Source organism: Cucurbita pepo, chromosome LG04 (genome assembly GCF_002806865.2).
Source record: "Cucurbita pepo subsp. pepo cultivar mu-cu-16 chromosome LG04, ASM280686v2, whole genome shotgun sequence".
NCBI classification, from domain to species: Eukaryota; Viridiplantae; Streptophyta; class Magnoliopsida; order Cucurbitales; family Cucurbitaceae; genus Cucurbita; species Cucurbita pepo.
The window spans coordinates 4,035,826-4,062,964 of record NC_036641.1 but is presented as its reverse complement, the minus strand read 5'-3'; the positions used below and the strand labels follow the sequence as shown (position 1 = coordinate 4,062,964).

At 35.5% G+C, this 27,139-nt stretch overlaps 2 protein-coding genes and 6 non-coding genes across 8 annotated transcripts; 7 read left to right on the top strand and 1 right to left on the bottom strand.

Annotated features, from left to right (window-relative positions):
* Nucleotides 1-9,868: 9,868 nt before the first annotated feature.
* LOC111792596 (cysteine-rich and transmembrane domain-containing protein WIH2-like) lies at nt 9,869-11,924 on the top strand. The gene is made up of 3 exons (XM_023674107.1): nt 9,869-10,052; nt 10,230-10,413; nt 11,669-11,924. Exons 1-3 carry the CDS (start codon nt 10,001-10,003, stop codon nt 11,712-11,714), a joined length of 282 nt encoding a protein of 93 aa, XP_023529875.1. The 5' UTR covers nt 9,869-10,000; the 3' UTR covers nt 11,715-11,924.
* A 693-nt stretch (nt 11,925-12,617) lies between these two features.
* On the bottom strand, nt 12,618-13,876 carry LOC111792594 (LIM domain-containing protein WLIM1-like). Its single transcript, XM_023674106.1, has 4 exons — nt 13,630-13,876; nt 13,450-13,546; nt 13,166-13,209; nt 12,618-13,073 (listed from the first exon to the last, which is right to left on the bottom strand). Exons 1-4 carry the CDS (start codon nt 13,765-13,767, stop codon nt 12,756-12,758), a joined length of 597 nt encoding a protein of 198 aa, XP_023529874.1. The 5' UTR covers nt 13,768-13,876; the 3' UTR covers nt 12,618-12,755.
* Nucleotides 13,877-14,583: 707 nt separating this feature from the next.
* TRNAP-UGG lies at nt 14,584-14,655 on the top strand. Its single transcript has one exon. It is a non-coding gene; the product is annotated as a tRNA-Pro (tRNA).
* Nucleotides 14,656-16,570: 1,915 nt separating this feature from the next.
* TRNAP-CGG lies at nt 16,571-16,642 on the top strand. The gene has a single exon. It is a non-coding gene; the product is annotated as a tRNA-Pro (tRNA).
* A 132-nt stretch (nt 16,643-16,774) lies between these two features.
* On the top strand, nt 16,775-16,846 carry TRNAQ-CUG. Its single transcript has one exon. It is a non-coding gene; the product is annotated as a tRNA-Gln (tRNA).
* Nucleotides 16,847-18,077: 1,231 nt separating this feature from the next.
* On the top strand, nt 18,078-18,149 carry TRNAP-CGG. Its single transcript has one exon. It is a non-coding gene; the product is annotated as a tRNA-Pro (tRNA).
* A 132-nt stretch (nt 18,150-18,281) lies between these two features.
* TRNAQ-CUG lies at nt 18,282-18,353 on the top strand. The gene has a single exon. It is a non-coding gene; the product is annotated as a tRNA-Gln (tRNA).
* Nucleotides 18,354-19,965: 1,612 nt separating this feature from the next.
* On the top strand, nt 19,966-20,037 carry TRNAQ-CUG. Its single transcript has one exon. It is a non-coding gene; the product is annotated as a tRNA-Gln (tRNA).
* Nucleotides 20,038-27,139: the final 7,102 nt, after the last annotated feature.

Below are 27,139 nucleotides of genomic sequence, written 5' to 3'. Positions count from 1 at the left end.
TCCATACCCTTACAAAAGTGTTTCGTTCTCTTCTCCAACAAATGTGGAATATCAGACTTCTTATACTTAATTTTATATATTAAGGTTGATATTACACAAAAGTAAGAACAAATAAAAATAAATATTAATTGGAGTAGAAATTAATGTTTAAATTGGATTTTTGTTTGGGACATGATGCATATATAAACCTATTTATCCACATGAAGGGTATCCTCCGGGAGCATATCCACCGCCATCCTGTCCTCCTCTACATGATAATCCAGGACAAGGACAACCCCAACCCAATTCTGCATATCCTGCACAAGAATACTCTTATGGCTATTCTTATCCTTCTCAAGGATATCCCTATCCCCATCCCTACCAAGGTTACCCTCCACAAGGATACCCACCCCTACAATACCCTCACACAAACCCTCAAAATCAATGTACCTACGTCGTGGTTCAATCCCAACAACGGCAAGAACAACAAACCTATAGTTACTGGGAAAGCTGGTAAGTTTCGTTCTCCTTTTTATCTCATAGTCGAGAACTCGAAAATTATTGAACTATCCAACTCGATCCGAGCTATAGTTAGGTCACTAATGTAGTTGGATTGAGTTGAGTTTTAATAAGTCGAATCCCGAGTTCAATTGAGCTTGTTTCTCGAGCTTTTGATTTCCGTGTAGTTTTAGTTACAATATCATTCTGGTTCCTATACTTTACTTCGACTCGAGCTTTTGGTTTAAATTGAAACTTTTGGCAGCTTGGCTCTCATTTGTTGTTGCTGCCTTTGGAATCTTGGGCTTGGATGTCTCTATTGATGAAGAGCTTGAATGGTATTCCATTGAATGAAAAATGGAAATAATTGTGTAATTAATTTTAATAATTTGTGTATTAAGACGGGTCATGATCGTGTCAAAATTGTTCTCCTGTAGTAATGTTGCAAATATTAAGTGACGGAGTACGTTTAACTCAACCTTTAGAACATTCACAATTTCGAACGAAACCTAGACTTTCGACTAAGAGAAAAACTCAACGGTAAGTTACAAAACACAGTAGTAAAACTAGTGTGAAAGCTTACCAACGAAGAGAAAAACTGAACGATAAGTTGAATTATCGAGTGTTTATATGACCCTAGACTTTCGACTAAGATCTCGAGATAATCTGATTTGAATAGATTTCAGAGGAGCTATAATTCTTGAAAACAAACGGTTCTTTAAAATAAATAAAAACATAGGTAAACAGACTCAAGTCTAGACGAGATTCTCTGAAGTCTCCAACTTAGTTGTATCATAGACTCGATCACCCTACGTCAAGCTTATCTAGAAAGACGAACGTAAATAAATTTGATGAGTAAATTAGATTAATCAGTAAGTAGCTAAGTTGACTATCTTTCCGGTTAATTCTTTAGTTTTATTATCCCGTGGTTCCTACTTTCATTTACTAGGACCTTTTGTTCGTTAAAAGGTATTCCGACTAACTTCAAGCTTGGACTGTTGGCTCTATTTATTCTTAGACCCATCAACCTAAACTCTCGGACGACCTGTATCATATAATTTGACGATCAGGAATACTCATTGCTCCCAACTTAGCACACAACGCGTTGCTCATGAATTTTGCGCGGATCAGTAGACTAAACTTCATACAACCTATATTTCCATTTCGAATTTGAAGCATGCACACATCTTAAGCAGACATTCGTCGATATCATAAATTAAATCATACCACTCACTCATATTTATTATATTAAGCTATCAACATGCTTACATATATATAAAAAAAAAAAGGTTAAGAACTCGTTTAAGAGTTTCAATACGCTACTTAGCTAACTCCTTTCTTCTCGTAATTTACTCTAAATAGGGTAATTTTATCACAATTTCTCGGACCTACATTTCACAATTTCTAAGTTCAATATAGTTTAATCTTGATAGAATAGGTCAAAAGAAGTCGAATGAGACAAACCGAAGTCAAATCTGAGGTCACACGTGCTCTCTAATCCTGTCCCACGCGCCTAAAGCTTTGCCCAATTGCACCCTCAATCGCAGCCACGCGCACATGCACCTCAACACCTATCATCTTTAGCCTCGTGCCCGACCTACAATATTCTAGATCTTTTCATTAATTATCTTTATGTCCCTACTCGATAATTTCATCCTATGGTCCAAATTTTTCCCCGATTCCTTCTAGAATATATTGATTTCATTGCCACATCAAGTTATTTGAATTCAAAACTACAAATTTATGGGTTTCGTTCTAGCCCTCAAAATTGTAATACAAAAAAATTTAAGATGCATATCAGTGGGAAGAACTCGTGTTCGCCTATAGAAATAGTCTTTACTCTTAGAAACAAAGAGTAAGTAACCTGAACATATTGTCAGGATACAAGTATGAAATGTGATTTCTTCAAAGATAAGTTGTAACGACCGAGACCCACCGCTAGCAGATATTGTCCTCTTTGGGTTTTTCCTTTCGGGCTTCTATTCAAGGTTTTAAAACACAGGGAAAGGTTTCCACGCTTATAAAGGTAGTTTCGTTCTCCTCCCCAACCAATGTGGGATAACACAATCCACCTCCCTTCGGGGCCAGGGTCCTCACTAGCACTTGTTCCTTTCTTCAATAGATGTGGGACCCCACCAAATCCTCCCCCCTTCGGGGCCTAGCATCCTTAATGGCACATCGCCTCGTGTCTACCCCTTTGGGGAACAACCTCCTCACTAGCACATAGTTCAATGTTTGGCTCTGATACCATTATAACTCTGAAAAGACAAGTTTTAAAGCTTTGAGAGGAAGCCCGAAAGGGAAAGTCCAAAGAGAACAATATCGGCTAGCGGTGGACTTGAGTGAGTAATGGCCAATTGTTTCGATATACAAATGTTTGAAAATTATAATTANCTCGAGCTTTTGATTTCCGTGTAGTTTTAGTTACAATATCATTCTGGTTCCTATACTTTACTTCGACTCGAGCTTTTGGTTTAAATTGAAACTTTTGGCAGCTTGGCTCTCATTTGTTGTTGCTGCCTTTGGAATCTTGGGCTTGGATGTCTCTATTGATGAAGAGCTTGAATGGTATTCCATTGAATGAAAAATGGAAATAATTGTGTAATTAATTTTAATAATTTGTGTATTAAGACGGGTCATGATCGTGTCAAAATTGTTCTCCTGTAGTAATGTTGCAAATATTAAGTGACGGAGTACGTTTAACTCAACCTTTAGAACATTCACAATTTCGAACGAAACCTAGACTTTCGACTAAGAGAAAAACTCAACGGTAAGTTACAAAACACAGTAGTAAAACTAGTGTGAAAGCTTACCAACGAAGAGAAAAACTGAACGATAAGTTGAATTATCGAGTGTTTATATGACCCTAGACTTTCGACTAAGATCTCGAGATAATCTGATTTGAATAGATTTCAGAGGAGCTATAATTCTTGAAAACAAACGGTTCTTTAAAATAAATAAAAACATAGGTAAACAGACTCAAGTCTAGACGAGATTCTCTGAAGTCTCCAACTTAGTTGTATCATAGACTCGATCACCCTACGTCAAGCTTATCTAGAAAGACGAACGTAAATAAATTTGATGAGTAAATTAGATTAATCAGTAAGTAGCTAAGTTGACTATCTTTCCGGTTAATTCTTTAGTTTTATTATCCCGTGGTTCCTACTTTCATTTACTAGGACCTTTTGTTCGTTAAAAGGTATTCCGACTAACTTCAAGCTTGGACTGTTGGCTCTATTTATTCTTAGACCCATCAACCTAAACTCTCGGACGACCTGTATCATATAATTTGACGATCAGGAATACTCATTGCTCCCAACTTAGCACACAACGCGTTGCTCATGAATTTTGCGCGGATCAGTAGACTAAACTTCATACAACCTATATTTCCATTTCGAATTTGAAGCATGCACACATCTTAAGCAGACATTCGTCGATATCATAAATTAAATCATACCACTCACTCATATTTATTATATTAAGCTATCAACATGCTTACATATATATAAAAAAAAAAAGGTTAAGAACTCGTTTAAGAGTTTCAATACGCTACTTAGCTAACTCCTTTCTTCTCGTAATTTACTCTAAATAGGGTAATTTTATCACAATTTCTCGGACCTACATTTCACAATTTCTAAGTTCAATATAGTTTAATCTTGATAGAATAGGTCAAAAGAAGTCGAATGAGACAAACCGAAGTCAAATCTGAGGTCACACGTGCTCTCTAATCCTGTCCCACGCGCCTAAAGCTTTGCCCAATTGCACCCTCAATCGCAGCCACGCGCACATGCACCTCAACACCTATCATCTTTAGCCTCGTGCCCGACCTACAATATTCTAGATCTTTTCATTAATTATCTTTATGTCCCTACTCGATAATTTCATCCTATGGTCCAAATTTTTCCCCGATTCCTTCTAGAATATATTGATTTCATTGCCACATCAAGTTATTTGAATTCAAAACTACAAATTTATGGGTTTCGTTCTAGCCCTCAAAATTGTAATACAAAAAAATTTAAGATGCATATCAGTGGGAAGAACTCGTGTTCGCCTATAGAAATAGTCTTTACTCTTAGAAACAAAGAGTAAGTAACCTGAACATATTGTCAGGATACAAGTATGAAATGTGATTTCTTCAAAGATAAGTTGTAACGACCGAGACCCACCGCTAGCAGATATTGTCCTCTTTGGGTTTTTCCTTTCGGGCTTCTATTCAAGGTTTTAAAACACAGGGAAAGGTTTCCACGCTTATAAAGGTAGTTTCGTTCTCCTCCCCAACCAATGTGGGATAACACAATCCACCTCCCTTCGGGGCCAGGGTCCTCACTAGCACTTGTTCCTTTCTTCAATAGATGTGGGACCCCACCAAATCCTCCCCCCTTCGGGGCCTAGCATCCTTAATGGCACATCGCCTCGTGTCTACCCCTTTGGGGAACAACCTCCTCACTAGCACATAGTTCAATGTTTGGCTCTGATACCATTATAACTCTGAAAAGACAAGTTTTAAAGCTTTGAGAGGAAGCCCGAAAGGGAAAGTCCAAAGAGAACAATATCGGCTAGCGGTGGACTTGAGTGAGTAATGGCCAATTGTTTCGATATACAAATGTTTGAAAATTATAATTAAAAAAGAAAAGAAAATAAGGGTCAAAATTTTCAAAATAATATTATATTCCATAAATTTCGAATCCAATATTATTGCAAGTTTAAAGTTATATCATTGCAAGTCAATAATCTTGTCACTTTCTTCATTTTTTCCTTTGTTTTTTACTATATAATAATGATTAGAATAAAGTGTAAAGATCTTCACAAAATAAAATCAAACCAACTAAAATCAAGGGATTCATTTTATTTTTATAAATAAAATTATTATTTAGAAATAAAAATTTTAAACCTTAAAATTGAGAATTTACTTCATATATGTTGAAACTAAATTTCACTTCAAAATTTTCAAACAATTTACCATTTTACCATATTTACCCCATTTCATAAATTGTGATGTCGCACGTTGGTTGGAGAGGAGAACAAACCATCGTTTTATAAGGGTGTGGAAACCTTCCCCTAGTAGACAGACGTGTTGCCTTGAGAAGAACCCCGAAACGAAAAGTGCAAAGAAGACAATATCTGCCCATTTATAAGGGTGTGGAAACCTTTNCTTTCGACTAAGATCTCGAGATAATCTGATTTGAATAGATTTCAGAGGAGCTATAATTCTTGAAAACAAACGGTTCTTTAAAATAAATAAAAACATAGGTAAACAGACTCAAGTCTAGACGAGATTCTCTGAAGTCTCCAACTTAGTTGTATCATAGACTCGATCACCCTACGTCAAGCTTATCTAGAAAGACGAACGTAAATAAATTTGATGAGTAAATTAGATTAATCAGTAAGTAGCTAAGTTGACTATCTTTCCGGTTAATTCTTTAGTTTTATTATCCCGTGGTTCCTACTTTCATTTACTAGGACCTTTTGTTCGTTAAAAGGTATTCCGACTAACTTCAAGCTTGGACTGTTGGCTCTATTTATTCTTAGACCCATCAACCTAAACTCTCGGACGACCTGTATCATATAATTTGACGATCAGGAATACTCATTGCTCCCAACTTAGCACACAACGCGTTGCTCATGAATTTTGCGCGGATCAGTAGACTAAACTTCATACAACCTATATTTCCATTTCGAATTTGAAGCATGCACACATCTTAAGCAGACATTCGTCGATATCATAAATTAAATCATACCACTCACTCATATTTATTATATTAAGCTATCAACATGCTTACATATATATAAAAAAAAAAAGGTTAAGAACTCGTTTAAGAGTTTCAATACGCTACTTAGCTAACTCCTTTCTTCTCGTAATTTACTCTAAATAGGGTAATTTTATCACAATTTCTCGGACCTACATTTCACAATTTCTAAGTTCAATATAGTTTAATCTTGATAGAATAGGTCAAAAGAAGTCGAATGAGACAAACCGAAGTCAAATCTGAGGTCACACGTGCTCTCTAATCCTGTCCCACGCGCCTAAAGCTTTGCCCAATTGCACCCTCAATCGCAGCCACGCGCACATGCACCTCAACACCTATCATCTTTAGCCTCGTGCCCGACCTACAATATTCTAGATCTTTTCATTAATTATCTTTATGTCCCTACTCGATAATTTCATCCTATGGTCCAAATTTTTCCCCGATTCCTTCTAGAATATATTGATTTCATTGCCACATCAAGTTATTTGAATTCAAAACTACAAATTTATGGGTTTCGTTCTAGCCCTCAAAATTGTAATACAAAAAAATTTAAGATGCATATCAGTGGGAAGAACTCGTGTTCGCCTATAGAAATAGTCTTTACTCTTAGAAACAAAGAGTAAGTAACCTGAACATATTGTCAGGATACAAGTATGAAATGTGATTTCTTCAAAGATAAGTTGTAACGACCGAGACCCACCGCTAGCAGATATTGTCCTCTTTGGGTTTTTCCTTTCGGGCTTCTATTCAAGGTTTTAAAACACAGGGAAAGGTTTCCACGCTTATAAAGGTAGTTTCGTTCTCCTCCCCAACCAATGTGGGATAACACAATCCACCTCCCTTCGGGGCCAGGGTCCTCACTAGCACTTGTTCCTTTCTTCAATAGATGTGGGACCCCACCAAATCCTCCCCCCTTCGGGGCCTAGCATCCTTAATGGCACATCGCCTCGTGTCTACCCCTTTGGGGAACAACCTCCTCACTAGCACATAGTTCAATGTTTGGCTCTGATACCATTATAACTCTGAAAAGACAAGTTTTAAAGCTTTGAGAGGAAGCCCGAAAGGGAAAGTCCAAAGAGAACAATATCGGCTAGCGGTGGACTTGAGTGAGTAATGGCCAATTGTTTCGATATACAAATGTTTGAAAATTATAATTAAAAAAGAAAAGAAAATAAGGGTCAAAATTTTCAAAATAATATTATATTCCATAAATTTCGAATCCAATATTATTGCAAGTTTAAAGTTATATCATTGCAAGTCAATAATCTTGTCACTTTCTTCATTTTTTCCTTTGTTTTTTACTATATAATAATGATTAGAATAAAGTGTAAAGATCTTCACAAAATAAAATCAAACCAACTAAAATCAAGGGATTCATTTTATTTTTATAAATAAAATTATTATTTAGAAATAAAAATTTTAAACCTTAAAATTGAGAATTTACTTCATATATGTTGAAACTAAATTTCACTTCAAAATTTTCAAACAATTTACCATTTTACCATATTTACCCCATTTCATAAATTGTGATGTCGCACGTTGGTTGGAGAGGAGAACAAACCATCGTTTTATAAGGGTGTGGAAACCTTCCCCTAGTAGACAGACGTGTTGCCTTGAGAAGAACCCCGAAACGAAAAGTGCAAAGAAGACAATATCTGCCCATTTATAAGGGTGTGGAAACCTTTCCCTAGCAGACAGACGGGTTTTAAAGTCTTGAGAAGAACCTCGAAAGGGAAAGCTCAAAGAGACAATATTATCTGCCCATTTAAGGGTGTGGAAACCCCGAAAGGGAAAGCCCAAAGAAGACAATATCTGCCGATTTATAAGGGTGTGGAAATCTTTTCCTAGCAGACAGACGGGTTTTAAAGTCTTGAGAAGAACCCCGAAAGGGAAAGCCCAAAGAAAACAATATTATCTGCCCATTTAAGGGTGTGGAAACCCCGAAAGAGAAAGCCCAAATAAGACAATATTTGCTAGCTGTGGATCAAAAAAGACAATATTTGCCCATTTATAAGGGTGTGGAAACACAGACGCGTTTTAAAGTCTTGAGAAGAACCCCGAAAGGGAAAGCCCAAAGAAGAACAAATTAAGAACAAATTAAGAAAAAATTGATAGAGGTAAGAGATTAAATCAAAGAGAGAAATAATTTATAAGGTAATAAACGGTTTCCATCCATATATATTGTCACTCAAGTAAACGAGATATACATGAAGGACCCAACACGACATCTGAACGAAAATGATATTGAGAATAGGATGAATAAGAAAAACCTAAAAGATTTGAAAATTACTACTTATAACAACGAGGTACACTTTCCCGTTCGATGACTTAATCATATGAACTTCATATTTAAAGATGTTTTACTTGAAACTATTAGGAATCACGACTCTCGACAATAGTATGATATTGTCCACTTTCAACATAAGCTCTCGTAACTTTACTCTAGAGTTTGCCTAAAAGATATCAGAGCTATCAAGTGTCGAACCTAAATTTAATTCCGAGCTGATTTAAACTCAATTTGAAAAAGGTAAAAAAAAAAAAAAAANAAAAAAAAAAAAAAAAAAAAAAAAAAAAAAAAAAAAAAAAAAAAAAACATGATTTTCATAAAGCATCATAATCAAAATAATAATGCAGCCACGTGGTTTAGGTGTATATGAAGATGGGCTGAGCTGTAAAATCAACATCTAATCATGTGTGGTGCGCCCCACCGATTTTATTGTACGTTTCCTTTATTATTACCGTCAAAGTTAATCTAAATATTTCAATGCATCTGGACCCTTGATTTCTATGCCTAGGTAGCTGACGTGGCAGTATTGGTTTCTTTGATGACCGACATTCCTTTCATTATACAAATTTTCATTATTTGTAAAACTAAATAGATAATCAATTTAATTTAATTTTAAGTTTTTTATTTTACTTTCCAATAAATCTAAATAATTATTCTAAAATAAGTAATTTTAATAAAATTATATAATACATGATATACCTATAAATCTTATACCATTACAATAATTTATTAATAAAACAATAATATGTCTTAAAATTTAATCTAATTTTCATTTATTAATAAGTATATTATAAATAATATGCATTAAATTTTAGATATTTTGTCTAAAAAAATAAATATACTCTCCCGCTTTTAACTTTATTTAAAAAATATTTATAAACTTTCAAAAGTNTAATTAAAAAAAAAAAAAAAAAAAAACCTTACACGACCCGTTAATACTATTAACTCTAAAAATGCACTTTCAAACAGTGTTAAAAATAAAAAATTTTAAAGTTTTATTAATACCTCGAATTTAAAAAACAAGATAATTTATGAAGTATTGATAGACGAATTTTGTCTATATATTGACGATAAAAAAATTTAAACTTTTTTTTATAAAAATTAATGATTTTAATGCGACAGTTAAAATTTTATGAGTATTTTTTAATACATAATATCACGATAATATTATTTATATTATCAAAAAAATTAAAAGATATTAACGAACAATTATTTAAAGTATTTTTTTTTTCTATTAATTTAGTTTAAAAAAGTTTAAGAATATAACGAAATTTGTTGTAAACTACTAACGCGCCGTTTAAAAGTTTGAAGGAGGGAATATAAAAAATTCAAATTAAAAGGAAATAAAAAAGAAAATAAAAATCCGGACACGAAGTAATTCTTTATTCAAATAGTTTTCATAGTTATAGCTCTCTGGTTTCTCTGTTTGGCTACTAATAAAATCCATCCGATCGCGCAAGAAATCTCCGAGAGAAAGTAGTGGAAGAAAATGAGTTACTTCAACCAGCCTCCGCCTCCCGTCGGCGTTCCTCCGCCGCAAGGTAACATCTAAACCAATGCTCTTAGTTCTGATGCATTTTCTTGAATTTCTAAGGTTCAAATCGAACGGATCGTGTTGTATTTAAGTAAAAAACGATCTACTCTTTGTTTTCGTCTCGCTTTCGCGCTTCGATTTGACTGATTTCCGGCTTTGATTCTGTGAATGTCGATGATTTTAGGTTATCCGCCTGAAGGTTATCCGAAGGACGCTTATCCGCCTCCAGGACATCCGCCGCCGGCTGGTTATCCTCCTGCTGGTTATCCACAGGCAGGATATCCGCCTCCGGCTTATGGACCGGCGTACGGTCAACCTCCGCCTCAATATCAACAACAACGGCAAGAAGTTGGATTCCTCGAAGGCTGGTAAGTATTTGCTTCTATTTCGTTTTTGATCTTCCTTGATGCGATTTAAACTGCGTTTTTCGAATTGAAATTGAGGCGATGCGGCGGAGATTGTTAGTTTAGGAAATAGTGTTTGCGTTGGCTGTTAGTGTTAGTGGATTGATTGCTGTTTTGATGTTGAGGAATTTGGAAACCGTCGAGTCGTAAAAACTGACACAGGTTGGAAAGATATTGCTCACATGAACAGAGGCGCAGATTTCGTTGATTTGTCGAACCCTTTTTCGTTTCGGTGGAACAAAAAGTGCTTTTCGTTTTCTTTCCTTTTTCAAACAAAAAAAATGCGTTCCAGAAGGGTCTTTTTGTCATTTTTTAAACTTTGAATTTGTTTTTTAATGTTTATTTAAACCTCAATTTTTTTGAAATAAATTTTTTAGACTAACTATATACAAAATTAAAATTAATTTCGGTCCATTTTTTCGGAATATGTAGAACTAGATTCGAGCAATATTATAGTTAAACTCAGAGATGTCCACTGTCATTGTCTCCACTTCCCGTAAATTTCTCGATTTATTTTTGAAGGAATCTGACAATAGAATGTTTTGGAAATTTGTGTGGATTGAGTTCTTGCAACAAAAGTTCCTATATATTGTGATGTCCCACGTTGATTGGGGAGGAGAACAAACCACCATTTATAAGGGTGCGGAAACCTTCCCCTACATTTTAAAGCCTTGAGAGGAAGTCCAAATAGGATAATATCTGCTAGCGGTGAATCTTAGTCGTTACAAATGGTATCAGAGCCAAGTTTTGGACGATGTGCCAGCCTTCTCGCTGTTCCGCGAAAGGCGATAGACACGAGGTAGTGTGCCAGTAAGGACGCTGGCCCCAAAGGGGGTGGATTTGGGGCGGTCCCACATCGATTGGAGGAAGGAAAGAGTGCCAGCGAGGATGCTGGGCCCCGAAGGGGGGGTGGATTGTGATGTCCCACATTGGTTGAGGAGGAGAACAAACCACCGGTGTGAAAACCTTCCCCTAACAGACGCGTTTTAAAGATTAGTTTGAAATTTATTTCTATCCCTTCTCACATTTATAGTTTAAATAAAGATTTGAACGCGGAGCCGAACTTATTAAATCCGAACTTATTAAATGTAGCTCTTGGGTTGAATGATTTATTGAGATTCCATTTGATTGAGGTGATTCAAATGAAAAATTGGAATATGGAATATATAAGAGAAGTGTAGTTAGGAAGTAATTAAAAGTTTGTTTGTGAAATTGACAGTGTGGCTGCTCTTTGCTGTTGCTTCGTGTTGGATGCTTGCTTTTAAGAACATAAGCAGGAAGCTTTTTGTGAGTGAGTGAGTGAGTGAGTGAGTGAGTGATCATATGGTGTATGAAATGTTAATTTAATATCCAATGTCGCAATGGTTTTATCTCTATCTTTATATTCTTATTTATACCAACTCTACTTCTCTTCATATATCTTGAACCTTGCTCCTAAACTATATACATTTTCAGCATTTATTACCCTTCATTTACCTCATTTTTCTTATTATTTGTTTCTTTTCGGCTATGCTTTTCACTAGTGCATGTCATCTAGAAATTCAACGTAGTTAACACAAACCTAACTCAATTCCGAATAATTGAATCAGGAATAATATCATATCATTTTAGAGGTTCATGATTCAAGAATATGGTATCAAAGTTATGCCCTTAACTTAGCAATGTCAATAAAATCCTCAAATGTCGAACAATTGTTCTAGAGCTCTAGAAAAAGAAGTCGAGCCTTGATTAAGGTCTGAACAGATATAAGGTTATACCCTAATATTCCAANAAAAAAAAAAAAAAAAAAAAAAAAAAAAACTATTGTCCTCGAAGGGAGAGGAAGCTTGTGGTGGGCTTAGTTTGGTGAATTCAACATAGAGCTCGAGCTTGGACCATAAGTGTTGTGGGTCAAACCAATGTTCCTTTTGTTGATTACATCTATCGTATTTCACATCTTATTATAGACAAATATCTATAGTTTAAGGTATTATATTTGCCTCTTTCAATTATAGAAAAGACACGAAAAACGTATTCTAAAGCTAGAACTATAAGTGTTATATTGGATTTTTTGTGAAAGGTTTTTTGATGACCCATTTTTTTTTTTAACATATTTTTAAAAAACTATCTAAATTAAAGTGGGTATAGTGGAAATAAATAATAATGGAATTATGAAGGCAAATTAATATGAAGAAGCCTCATAGATTAATGAAATAATGTAGCATTAGCGTTGGAACTGACTTGCACAGAGAATTAAAGACCCCTTTAAACAAACAGGAAAACAATAAAATGAAGCACTTTGTTGTGTTGTTTGTTCCAATCTCAAACTATGATTCAGCTGCAATTTCCAGTGAAGCACCTAATTTCATTGCCACTGCATTGCTCTTTTGGCGCTCAGTTTCAAGCTGGCTGTAATTGCCCTTCTCCTTGAACAGTTGAATGTGGTGGTGCTTGCAGTATAGCTTCCCCTCATGTGCTATGTAGTTTGATGGGCTTATTGTGCACCCTCCATGGCTGCACTTGAAGCAGCTCTTATGGTACGCCGTCCCGTTCACCGTTACCTTTTCAAGGGGATAAACCGTCTTCGTACACCCTGCACATTTGTCTCGGGTTCCAGCAAATAGGTTTGACTTCGCACTCGCTTTCTGTTCGATAATCCAATCCAACCCAACTCAATCCATCCGTAATAGTTACAAAGCATGTCGAAAAAGTAGATTACAAAACGAAGAAATTATACCTCGTTGTCGGTGGGTTTTTCTACCTTCACGATTTTCGGAGTTCCTGACAAAAAGGAAATTAAATTTTAGAACTCGAATATTCATTGAAAGTGGGTCACAATCACACTCTGCGATAGTGGGACAACAATTGTGCGGCACTTATTCTAACCAATTGAACAAGTGAGCCGTGAGCAACTCAACGTTATGGATAACCTTGCCATATGTTCGAGTCTTGAATCATGTTGGAAGAAAAAGTAGCGAGAAAATACATTTTAACGACTATAAACAAATAAAGAAATATTGCCTTCGAAGCTTTTGTCAAGGCTGCCAGTTCTCTTGAAGAGTTGATCATAGTGAGGCCTGCAGTACAACACTCCCTCGAACGAACAGTAGTTGCTAAGCTGCAAAACCAACATGTTCGAAAGACGTTAAAATGAAATATGAAGATTTGAACCTCATGACTCTGACGAGAACGTGTAATTACCTTGAGAGTGCCCTTGCAATGGTAGCATCGGAAGCAAGCCTTATGGAAGACCCTATTATCGGCGGTAAGCTTATCGACAAGATAAACGGTCTTGTCACAAGCCATGCACTTCTGTGTGGTTCCTGAAAAGCTAGCCATGGCTTCCTTTAGTGTACCTCACACGGGTTCCCTACACCGTCCCCTTGAAACACAATCGATCGACCGAACGAACAAAACCGACACGGAGACAGAGACCGGGAGAGTGGCTATGTGGCTATGCAAATGCCAATGTGAATGCCACTCTCTTGTTTTATTTTGTGTTGTGAGAATGTGTTGAAGGGATGTGTGTATAAATAATGAAAGAGATGAAGAGATGGAAGGTGGAGATTAGTGATTCAAACCTTAATTAACGATAAGCCAATGGATATTAAACTAATTTTTGGCTTAAATTAGAAGATAACAATACTAATTCAACGCTAACATACCCATATTATTAGCCATAATCTCTCAAATCTGTTTAAAGAATATGAACGTATTTTTAAGATTATTATGAATATTAAGAATATTGACGGTTGCGTATTATTTTAATTATTAATGTAACATGTATTATAGATAAATATGATTTTTTTAACAACTTAAATATCTAACCCAACCTGATAATAAAGGTTCAGGTTAGGTTGATTTGTAGATTCTATTTAGGTTGCTTGGGTTAACAACTTGAAATTTTGGGTTGGTCAATGCACACTTTCAGTGTGTTGGATGATGCACTGATCTTCTCGATCGGATCATGGCACTTCTCAGTCTTGCCAGAGGGTTATCCTTGTCTGTCTTGCATGTGAGGTCACAACCTATTTGATAGATTAGTTCATTTTAAAATATATAGAATATAAAATAAAAAAATTAAGACATATTTAACCAGTATAAAAATTAATCTTTTAGATATTTATAATTTATTTTAAATCTTTTAGCCGAAGAGGGCATTTGGTCTAGTGGTATGATTCTCGCTTTGGGTGCGAGAGGTCCCGAGTTCGATTCTCGGAATGCCCCAATTCGTTTTTTTTTTTTTTCATTTCATTTGAGCTAATTTAGTCATATGGTTTAGTTACCATTAACAATTGCCAATTGATATTAGAAATATACAACTATAAAATGATATGTATGCAACGTGTAATGGTAGAAAGGATTTGTACTCTTCGAGTCCGTTCATGTATAGAAAAGCAGTTATTACATTGCTCGCTCACTGAGTTCCAATGAAACGGTAGGACACTGAATCTTCAAATTACTTTTATAGCCTTGTAGGGAACAAGTTTCTTAACACTTCTCTTGTCCTCACTTAGTCTTGTTCTTGGTTCTTTCATCAGTTTGTGTTCTATTCCAAGTGATGTAGTCTGGAACTCACATCCAAAGCTTCTTACATTCCAAGTGATATAATCTAAGTCATAAACATGATGTACCGTGGGAGGTGTAGGGGTTTCTTGAGTTTTTGAGTATGAGGACATCGATCTTTTATTCTTGCGTGGTACCTAACATTTATCTTGTCTTAATGGATATGAGAGTCGTGTTGGTCTTTTACTCGTTTCTTGTTTTTAGAACATTCTATTAGTTTTTTGGGTTCTAACGTTCTTAATTTTTTAGGCATAGGTCATAACATATCTTCTTAAGCTCTACTCAAATCTCATAAATTATTAACATATTACCCTAACGTGCATGGTTGATACAAAATATCAGAGAGGTGATAATATGTTTCATAAAAATTGGATCTTAGTTAGTGTCATAAGGAGTATATCGCCTTTTAACTTATGTCCCTAATTTGATTTAATTTGATTTACGCATGTTCATTTATTAAAATCTGGACTTAGAAATATCGTAAGGTAATTTAAGGCTTTTTTGGTCATTTTACACATAAGTCTTGCTTTAGCCTCTAAACCTGCTCTAATTAATTTGAAACTTTACATAATCCTTCATCATCATGAAATAAGGTCTATTACAAAATTTCATGTTATTTAGACATCGTTAATGTCTTGAACCGAAGGTGACTGTCATAGGAGCATTTTGGTCATTTTTCTTTGTTGTTTTTTTTTTTTTTTTTTGGCTTAGCCACTTATTCTTATCCAAAGTCAACCAATATAAACTAATTTCAAATGTACCCTTAACGATCAACTTTAAAATTTCATGGGAAGTGAAGTTCATTTAGTGGTTTATTTTAACGTTATTTGATTCCCGAGTAAAACGTACGATTCAGGCTCTTAGCTCATGATTCCTAGACTTTTTCTTTCATATTTCCTTAATTTCAATGCTTAACTTAAGGTTCCTACTTACAACCCAAGGATTCCTACCAGTATTTCTTAAGAGATGTCTAAGATTGTTACTTACCTCGTCGTTTGTGTTTGAGACCTCAGTTCTTTAGCTTTCGATACTTGAATCACTCCTAAATTTCTTTGACACGCTGTTAAGTGGGGATAGCATGGTGAGTGCTAGTCCTCTCATGATCCATGGGAGGTAGCTGGAGAATCCATCCCACAAGCCATGTAGAACTCCAAGGTCGAGGTCGCTACCCCCTCTACGTGCCAGCTCTACAGACTACTCGAGTGATCATTACCTTCCCACAGGACGGATCTACCTTGCAGGGCAATCACTAACTACCTGCATGATCAATGACCTCCTATAGCACGAATCTACTGGGCAAGGTAATCCAAAAAACTATCAAGTTACGCGTCCATAACCAACCTCATGCCTTGCTTAATGGTAACTGTGCAGGGGAATCACTACGTACTTGAAAATGTCTATCTAAATCTTAAGATTCTATCATTGTTTTACTTACGTGAATGAAGTGAAACTATGAAACTAAATCTTACATTGTGTAATAACTTCAACTATTTTTTTCTGTTCTCTCTGAACACGATGCTGGATAGATCAAATAAATGAATGTAATTATTATGATACAAAAAAATTGCCAACAGGTGGGCATTTGGTCTAGTGGTATGATTCTCGCTTCGGGTGCGAGAGGTCCCGAGTTCGATTCTCGGAATGCCCCAATTTGTGCTAAAGAGGAGAATTCAAGTAAGATTATAAAAATTGAAAAATACAAATGATTCTTGTTTTTTGTTTCATTACTTTAAAAGAAAATAAAAAATAAAAACGTGTAAAAAATCTTATAAAAATATGTGGTCCCATGGTCTAGTGGTTAGGACATTGGACTCTGAATCCAGTAACCTGAGTTCAAATCTCGGTGGGACCTTTTTTTTGTGTTAGTTCTCAATGACATATAGGCTTGTTCTTGTCTTTAGAACTTAGGCGTTTAGGTTCTGAACTAGCCCAAGGACCTAGGCCTTGGAATATGAGGTCTTAACCATAGTTCTGATCTAAAGACCTTAGGACCTTAGGTCTAAGGTTTTGGGTTCTAAGTTCTAAAAATTTGGGTCTTGATCCGTGTTCTAATTTTTATTCTTGTCTTTAAGCTTAGACTTGTTTTAGGTTCTTTCCTTAGTTCTTCTTTTGGTCCATAAGACATTTCCTTTATGATCTATGGTACGAGTCATGAGTGCGACAACCTGTGTCTCAGGCTTCATGTTTTCCAAGAGACACAATTTGTACTTACATCCAAGGGTTCTTGTGCTTGAAGTGACATAGTCTGAACCTGCATCCTTGGCTTCATGCATTCTCGATGATACAACCTTAAACTTAAACCCAAGGTGATATGATAAGGAATCAGTACAAGGGGAGTAAGATTCGGATTACCTTGTTGATCGAATATCTCAAGGCAAGAACACTTGATTGAGATTCGAATCACTCCACAAGCAAGATCGATCATGTCTAGCTTGAATGATTCTTGTTGATCAAATATCTCAAACACTTGTTTGAGATTCGAATCACTCCACAAGCAAGATTGATCATGTCGAGCTTGAATGATTCTACATGCAACCTAAACTACATAGAATTGCAAAGAAACTTAGCCATTGGCTAAAGAAAAGCACAAATGCTTCTTTTACTATATTTTCCAAGTCTACTTAAAAATACAACATACATGGCTTTATATACAGCCTCAAAATGAAACTATTAAAGAGANTCTACGTGCCAGCTCTACAGACTACTCGAGTGATCATTACCTTCCCACAGGACGGATCTACCTTGCAGGGCAATCACTAACTACCTGCATGATCAATGACCTCCTATAGCACGAATCTACTGGGCAAGGTAATCCAAAAAACTATCAAGTTACGCGTCCATAACCAACCTCATGCCTTGCTTAATGGTAACTGTGCAGGGGAATCACTACGTACTTGAAAATGTCTATCTAAATCTTAAGATTCTATCATTGTTTTACTTACGTGAATGAAGTGAAACTATGAAACTAAATCTTACATTGTGTAATAACTTCAACTATTTTTTTCTGTTCTCTCTGAACACGATGCTGGATAGATCAAATAAATGAATGTAATTATTATGATACAAAAAAATTGCCAACAGGTGGGCATTTGGTCTAGTGGTATGATTCTCGCTTCGGGTGCGAGAGGTCCCGAGTTCGATTCTCGGAATGCCCCAATTTGTGCTAAAGAGGAGAATTCAAGTAAGATTATAAAAATTGAAAAATACAAATGATTCTTGTTTTTTGTTTCATTACTTTAAAAGAAAATAAAAAATAAAAACGTGTAAAAAATCTTATAAAAATATGTGGTCCCATGGTCTAGTGGTTAGGACATTGGACTCTGAATCCAGTAACCTGAGTTCAAATCTCGGTGGGACCTTTTTTTTGTGTTAGTTCTCAATGACATATAGGCTTGTTCTTGTCTTTAGAACTTAGGCGTTTAGGTTCTGAACTAGCCCAAGGACCTAGGCCTTGGAATATGAGGTCTTAACCATAGTTCTGATCTAAAGACCTTAGGACCTTAGGTCTAAGGTTTTGGGTTCTAAGTTCTAAAAATTTGGGTCTTGATCCGTGTTCTAATTTTTATTCTTGTCTTTAAGCTTAGACTTGTTTTAGGTTCTTTCCTTAGTTCTTCTTTTGGTCCATAAGACATTTCCTTTATGATCTATGGTACGAGTCATGAGTGCGACAACCTGTGTCTCAGGCTTCATGTTTTCCAAGAGACACAATTTGTACTTACATCCAAGGGTTCTTGTGCTTGAAGTGACATAGTCTGAACCTGCATCCTTGGCTTCATGCATTCTCGATGATACAACCTTAAACTTAAACCCAAGGTGATATGATAAGGAATCAGTACAAGGGGAGTAAGATTCGGATTACCTTGTTGATCGAATATCTCAAGGCAAGAACACTTGATTGAGATTCGAATCACTCCACAAGCAAGATCGATCATGTCTAGCTTGAATGATTCTACATGCAACCTAAACTACATAGAATTGCAAAGAAACTTAGCCATTGGCTAAAGAAAAGCACAAATGCTTCTTTTACTATATTTTCCAAGTCTACTTAAAAATACAACATACATGGCTTTATATACAGCCTCAAAATGAAACTATTAAAGAGATTCCAAGATTTGTAACATTCATACTTAATGGCCATAATTAACCATTATGTAATTGTAACGTAAAGTAAATTAAAAGTCTTAAAATACAATAACTCTAAATTGTAACCCACCCAAAATTTATAACCATCAAACTTTATTTCTCTCCAATGTGGCATGAATTGCAACATCTTTTGATAATTTTGACAACATTTTCTTCACATCTTCATTGAAGCATATTGTATGATTGATGTCTCTTGGTTCATATCACAAGGCTTCTTACAACCAAAGTGGTATAGTCTGAAACCTGCATTCAAAACTTTTTATGTTATGAGTTGTGTAGTCTTAATACCTACGACAAAGGCTTCATTTGTTATGAGCGTTGTGGTATGAATACCTACAACTAAGGTTTCATACCTTTTGAGCAGTGTAGTCTAAAACCTGCATCCAAGGCTTCTTACGTTCAAAGTAATGCAGTCTACAAACCTACCTCCAAGACTTTTTACGTTCCAAAAGACAAAGTATGAGTCATGAAGAGCTGTACCATAGGATATGTGGGGGTTTCTTGAGTTTTTGAAAATGAGGACCTTGATCCTTTATTCTTGAGTGGTCTTTTCTCGATTCTTGTCCTTAGAACATTCTCTTAGTTTCATGGGTTCTTAGGTTCTTAATTCTCGAGGCTTAAGTAATAAAATATANCTAGTGGTATGATTCTCGCTTCGGGTGCGAGAGGTCCCGAGTTCGATTCTCGGAATGCCCCAATTTGTGCTAAAGAGGAGAATTCAAGTAAGATTATAAAAATTGAAAAATACAAATGATTCTTGTTTTTTGTTTCATTACTTTAAAAGAAAATAAAAAATAAAAACGTGTAAAAAATCTTATAAAAATATGTGGTCCCATGGTCTAGTGGTTAGGACATTGGACTCTGAATCCAGTAACCTGAGTTCAAATCTCGGTGGGACCTTTTTTTTGTGTTAGTTCTCAATGACATATAGGCTTGTTCTTGTCTTTAGAACTTAGGCGTTTAGGTTCTGAACTAGCCCAAGGACCTAGGCCTTGGAATATGAGGTCTTAACCATAGTTCTGATCTAAAGACCTTAGGACCTTAGGTCTAAGGTTTTGGGTTCTAAGTTCTAAAAATTTGGGTCTTGATCCGTGTTCTAATTTTTATTCTTGTCTTTAAGCTTAGACTTGTTTTAGGTTCTTTCCTTAGTTCTTCTTTTGGTCCATAAGACATTTCCTTTATGATCTATGGTACGAGTCATGAGTGCGACAACCTGTGTCTCAGGCTTCATGTTTTCCAAGAGACACAATTTGTACTTACATCCAAGGGTTCTTGTGCTTGAAGTGACATAGTCTGAACCTGCATCCTTGGCTTCATGCATTCTCGATGATACAACCTTAAACTTAAACCCAAGGTGATATGATAAGGAATCACTACAAGGGGAGTAAGATTCGGATTACCTTGTTGATCGAATATCTCAAGGCAAGAACACTTGATTGAGATTCGAATCACTCCACAAGCAAGATCGATCATGTCTAGCTTGAATGATTCTTGTTGATCAAATATCTCAAACACTTGTTTGAGATTCGAATCACTCCACAAGCAAGATCGATCATGTCTAGCTTGAATGATTCTACATGCAACCTAAACTACATAGAATTGCAAAGAAACTTAGCCATTGGCTAAAGAAAAGCACAAATGCTTCTTTTACTATATTTTCCAAGTCTACTTAAAAATACAACATACATGGCTTTATATACAGCCTCAAAATGAAACTATTAAAGAGATTCCAAGATTTGTAACATTCATACTTAATGGCCATAATTAACCATTATGTAATTGTAACGTAAAGTAAATTAAAAGTCTTAAAATACAATAACTCTAAATTGTAACCCACCCAAAATTTATAACCATCAAACTTTATTTCTCTCCAATGTGGCATGAATTGCAACATCTTTTGATAATTTTGACAACATTTTCTTCACATCTTCATTGAAGCATATTGTATGATTGATGTCTCTTGGTTCATATCACAAGGCTTCTTACAACCAAAGTGGTATAGTCTGAAACCTGCATTCAAAACTTTTTATGTTATGAGTTGTGTAGTCTTAATACCTACGACAAAGGCTTCATTTGTTATGAGCGTTGTGGTATGAATACCTACAACTAAGGTTTCATACCTTTTGAGCAGTGTAGTCTAAAACCTGCATCCAAGGCTTCTTACGTTCAAAGTAATGCAGTCTACAAACCTACCTCCAAGACTTTTTACGTTCCAAAAGACAAAGTATGAGTCATGAAGAGCTGTACCATAGGATATGTGGGGGTTTCTTGAGTTTTTGAAAATGAGGACCTTGATCCTTTATTCTTGAGTGGTCTTTTCTCGATTCTTGTCCTTAGAACATTCTCTTAGTTTCATGGGTTCTTAGGTTCTTAATTCTCGAGGCTTAAGTAATAAAATATATTATTAAGCCCTACTCAAATCTCATAAATTATTAAAAAATCACAGTAACATGCATGGATCATAGTATCATGAGGTCATATCACGTTTCTTAAAAATTCTAGAAAAGCATTGGATCTTGATTACGGTTACTAGGATTATTTTCTTGAAGCCTTAACTTATGCCCCTAATTTGATTTTAGCTCTAAATTTGATCCAAATAACTTACAACCATGTATATATATCTTCATGTTCTCGTACATAAGCCTTTATTAAAGTCTCAAGTTATTTTCAGGTTATTTGGACTTTGAAATATCTAAGGGTAACCTAAAGGCATTTTGGTAATTTTAACTGTACGTTTTAATTTATCCTCTAAACTTGTTCCAATAACTTTAAAACTTTACGTAATCCTTGATGTTCATGAAACAAGGCCTATAACAGAATCTCGTGGTATTTTGGTCATTGAGCCAAAGATAACTGTCATAAGGGCATTTTGGTCATTTGCATCATTTCTTGGTTCGGCCACTTATACTTATCCAAAGACTACCAAATTGTATATATACCCTTAACATGTTATATTATCTTCAACATTAAAATTTTATGGGCAACATTGTTCATTTAGTTGGTTATTTTAACGTTACTTGATTCTCGAGAAAAATGCTGGTTCAGGACCTAACTTATGGTTCTTAGCGTACTTCTTTCATATTCCCTTAATCAATGCTTAACTTAAGGTTCATACTAAAAATAAAATGATTCTTAGGTTTATTTCTTATGGAAAGTTCTTGATTGCTCCTTACCTCATCAGTGGTGTTCGAGACCTCCGTTCTCGACCTTTTGATACTTGAATCACTTGAAATTTGCTTTGAAGGCAAACTCCTTGGAGTGTTTAGTTACTAGAATCATAATTTTTTTTTCGAAGAACCAATGAGAAAGAGCGTAAAAATTTAGAAAAATTAAGGGAGGATCAAATTTTAGGCTTGCATGGCCGGTGAAATTGAATCGCTCACGTCATCGTCTTCTTCCTTTGAAAGGAAGAAAGACACGATTGAACCGTTGCACCACCATTGAAAATCTATCGTCCTAGTTTCGTTTGATCATTTGTCCCCTCAAATTTTTTTTTTTAATGAAACTTAAATATGGAATTTCAAGGAAGAGCTAGGGACTAATTTCTTACCATTATGTGCACTGCAGCTCGAGTTATAGCTTGTCCAAGTTGGGTAAAAATAACGTTCTTCGGCAAGTAAACCCACTAGTTTTTCTTATTTATTGGAACAATTGAGGCACTTTTAGGCCACGATTTCTTCACGAAAGTTCATCCTTATACTTCCCTAAGCTTAAGAATTCATTTTGGAGGGACCGATCTATGTATGTGGCCTTAATTTTAGATTTCTTCTCTTGCTCTGCAACTCAACCCATAATGCAAAAATAGGAATTCTTGGGCACCTCGATCCTTATATCCTTTGGCAAGGACTCCGTCATGAAAATTCTCCATCTTAGTCCCCTAACGCTTAAGGAATCATCAATATGAGATGTTTGGGTTATAGGAAGGAAAAACTTACCCCAATTCTTACTTCAAAAGGAATTTCTAAAATTAGGCACTCTCCGAGACTTATTGGTCTTCCAGCTCTTGTATGGAAATGTTTCTTGGAGGTGCAGAAATCAAATAGGATGGATGCGAAGTGACAAATTTGCGTGTAGCCATGAATTAGAAATTCATGCTTCCTCGAGCGCCTTCAATGCTGGATTGAATTGGGTACGTAGGTTAGGAGAATTTTTAGTACTCGGATTCCTTTACCAAACTCGTAGATAATCTTATTTAGAAGGTGTAGAAATAAGTTTCAAAGAAAATGGTTGACTATAGCTCCCAAATTTAGAAGAAATATGAGAAAGGTATACCCAAAACATAAAGACTTGTAACTCGTAACTCGAGACTGATGTTACCTCGATATTTGATTCTTGTTTCAAATAAAAGTTCCCATTTCTGAATTTATAAAGGGAGCTTAAACAAACATTGAAACCTCGAGAATCGTCGTGAACTTGATATTGAGTCTTCTAGATTTGTTGTGAAAATATCTTCTCCGGTTAGGAGCTCACCGACCTTCATCTTGGATTTGATGAGTTGTGTATCCTCTAAAACATACTTAAAATTGGTACAGATATAACGGTTGGATAAAACGATATCATTAGTTTTGTGCACGCTGCCACGGTAAAATATCTGATTTTTTTTATTCGATGGCATTATCGTGATTTTCATGAACTTTAAGGTATTATTAATTTGCAATTTTTGAATATTTTATTGTTTTTTCCTCCTTGAACACCTTGAAGTTCCTAAATTATACCCAATTAAAATTTCGAAATTTTTCTCAAAATTAGAAAAATGACATTTTTGCCCCTTAAGCTTACTTTTTCTTTTTAAAGGTCATCGTACTTAAAACCCAAGGATTCCTAAAAGTAATTCTTAAGAAATGTCTAAGATTGCTACTTATCTCGTCGTTGGTGTTTAGGACCTCAGTTCTTGAGCTGTCAATACCCGAATCATTCCAAAATTTCTTTGACACACAGTTTAGGTGGGGATAGCATAGTGAATGATAGCCTTCTCCTCATCCATGGGAGGTAGCTAGCAAATCTGTCCCATAGGTCATGTATTGCCCAAGATCGAGGGCTCTACCCCTAGTATGTGCCAGCTCCGCGGACTACCCCGTATGATCATCACCTTCTCACAGGACGCATCCACCGTGCATGGAAATCACTAACTACCCGAAATTCACTAAATTTTGATCATACCTTCCCATATACAGTTCCAAATTTTGCTAAAAAACTCATCTTTGCCGGAATTCATTAAATTTCTTCCATATACACAATATCTATAACGATGTGGTCTTAATTTTTGAATTTGATCCTAAGTCTGTAACTAACCTAAAAACGCAGAATTTGTTTCCATAGGCAACATGATGTAGGACGTATTAGCTTTCGATTTCATCATCAAAAGTGTTCAACTTAATTTTCTAGAAGTAAAGAAAGACTCAATTTTGAAGAAAAATGGACGGTAAGTAAGATCCTTACCCTCAAATCATGGACGAAAATGATTTTCTTCTTCAATTGGACACGCTCTGAGACTTGTTAGCCTTCGCAGCCTTCTATAGAAATGTTCCACGGAGGTGCAAACATTGAATGGAATAGTTTCTCTTAAAAAATTTGTGTGTAAGCTCCGATTGAATTTTCCAGCTTCAACCTTCTTCTTTTAATGGCGGACCGAATTGGGAAGCTATGTGTGAGACACCTTTAGCACGATTCCTTCACTAAACTCGTGGGTAATCTTAAGGCGTAGAAGCAAGTTTGAAGGATAATGGTGAACTACGACTCTCAAATTTGGAAGAAATCTGAGATCAAGAAATCCAAAATCTCAGTGGCTATAACAACTCACAGTTGAAGGCTCAACTTAGCTCGATTTTTGCTCCAAATGAAATCCACTACTTCAGGCTTTATAGAGAATCTTAAACCGACATTAAAACTTCAATATTATCGTGAATGTGAGGTTGAGCTTTCTAAAATTTCTACCATAAATATCCTCTCCGAGCACTGGGCAACTAACCTCCATTTTTAATTATTGTCATGGGATTCAATGAGTTGTGCCTCTTTATAACATACTCAAATTTGGTGAAGATCCATATTTTCCGTAATTTCTCTGAAGTTCAAGGATATTTTTGTCATTTTCCATTTTTCAAATGTTTTATTATTATTTAATGAAAACTTTTAAATTTTTTTTAAAAACCTCTTTTACCTCTTGATGATCATTTTTCCTTAAAGAGCTAATATACATTACATATATTTACGTTATATCAAAATATAGTTCATAGTTAATATTTTAAAAACCAAATAGGGAAGGTGCATAAAAACATTACAATATTGATATATAAACATTATATCAATATTTCTTAAAAATAGTAACTTAAGTACATCCAAATGATTTGAGGATAAATTTTATTGTGCGACCGACAACCTGACAACCTGAGATTAACATGATAATAATAGTAGATTCTAAACAAACAAAAAAAAACGTGTGCATAAATTTCAAACCTTTTAAGTGTAGAAAACATGTGGGAAAGCTGAAAATGACGAATAAACAATAGGGACATTTGGTCTAGTGGTATGATTCTTGCTTCGGGTGCGAGAGGTCCTGATATCAATTCACGAAATGCCCCCATGATTCATACAAGATATAATACTGACCTAGTCACAATTGTGCTTAGTGTGGAAACTCGATATAAGGGACCCATGCTTCAGAGCTACTTACAAAGTAAGTGTATACATTCCTAAAGTAGAAATGCTCTATAAGACAAGAGATCAGTATTTTTATAATGATTCCATGTTATTCTATTTTCTTTAAAAGATGGAGTGTAAACCACTATTGAAGGCGAGAGCCTTGCACCTACATGGGGTACCCTTTAGAGGTTTAGACGAGTGTGCACTAAGAGAGTGGATTACCTTGAGGAGTTGGTCCAAGACGTCCCGGAAACAAAAGAAAATTTTTAAATTTCCTAGATGCCCCTAAAAACCTAGTAGACCTCCACAACATCCAAGAATGACAAAGGTAGTCTCCAAGCTGTTAGAATTATGTATGGTGTCATTAGTTTAATGATGCCCATCAGGCCTTTGCTACCCTTTCCACTCTAGTACCCGTATTTGTGGAGCTAGGCCGGTTAGAGTAGTGCACCTTGGTGACTAGTTGCCCAACTTTGTGGAATAGTCGAGGCATTAAACTTGCCGTGAGAGGGGCATGGAACCATACAAGTTGACTCAGTAGCGGGCAAGTATAGGAGGTAGCTCCCCCAACCTTGGGTGAAACTCAAAAATACAGGCATTTGTCCCAACGAGAGAGAGAGAGTTTTAGGAGGTAGCGCCTCAAATAAGGACACTGGTTACACACTACCTAGGCAAAACAAGCTACCCTAAGTCTAAGAACAAAAAAGTAGTTCACCCCATAGATGAAATTTGTCACCCAAAAGATAAACGACACCAGAAATAGGTGAAAAACTTCCCTCTTACTTAGAGTAGCTACGTTAGCAGCTAAAGTATTGCTCAAAACTTTAAGGCATCCCAGATGCTCATATAGCAGTAGAGACTGGACCAAAACTTTCTAGAGAACAGAGTATAGGTTGTGATACCTATTAGGTTAAGGATGCGATAAGAGCATACAAGTAGGTTGCGTATTGAGTATTTTTATACTCGCACATTTTTCCATATTTTTAGGTGTTTGCAAGCTATTGGTCGAGATGGAGGAGCATTCGAGAATTACACAGTACAAAGGGAATCATTTTAGAGCGTCCGTCCATTTCTATATTGTAAATAATTTGAATGACGGTCTTATAATTGAATTTTATTTTTATCTAAATTTGGTGTTGTTGTCTTAATTTTAATTTAAATTTGATCCGATTTTCATCTTTCATTTTATTCTAGTTTTTCTTTTATTTGCTTTTGACCTTTGTCTTTTAGTCACGACCTAAGATTCAAAACCTATGAAATTGGGTCATGACGTAAAATCTATTAGGATAGTATGACATCTAGCTGGATTGAACATCATCTATGGAAAGTTAACCAGCAATCCTTCCACAAAGCCACGAGTCAC

Excerpts from the sequence above, each read along its gene's own strand:
- LOC111792594 (XM_023674106.1), bottom strand. The coding sequence starts at position 13,767 with ATGGCTAGCTTTTCAGGAACCACACAGAAGTGCATGGCTTGTGACAAG. Across the intron at positions 13,547-13,629 it reads ATTGCAAGGGCACTCTCAAG|CTTAGCAACTACTGTTCGTT; the intron begins GTAATTACACGT and ends TTGGTTTTGCAG. Across the intron at positions 13,074-13,165 it reads AAAAACCCACCGACAACGAG|AAAGCGAGTGCGAAGTCAAA; the intron begins GTATAATTTCTT and ends ATTATCGAACAG.
- LOC111792596 (XM_023674107.1), top strand. The coding sequence starts at position 10,001 with ATGAGTTACTTCAACCAGCCTCCGCCTCCCGTCGGCGTTCCTCCGCCG. Across the intron at positions 10,053-10,229 it reads CGGCGTTCCTCCGCCGCAAG|GTTATCCGCCTGAAGGTTAT; the intron begins GTAACATCTAAA and ends CGATGATTTTAG. Across the intron at positions 10,414-11,668 it reads GTTGGATTCCTCGAAGGCTG|TGTGGCTGCTCTTTGCTGTT; the intron begins GTAAGTATTTGC and ends TGAAATTGACAG.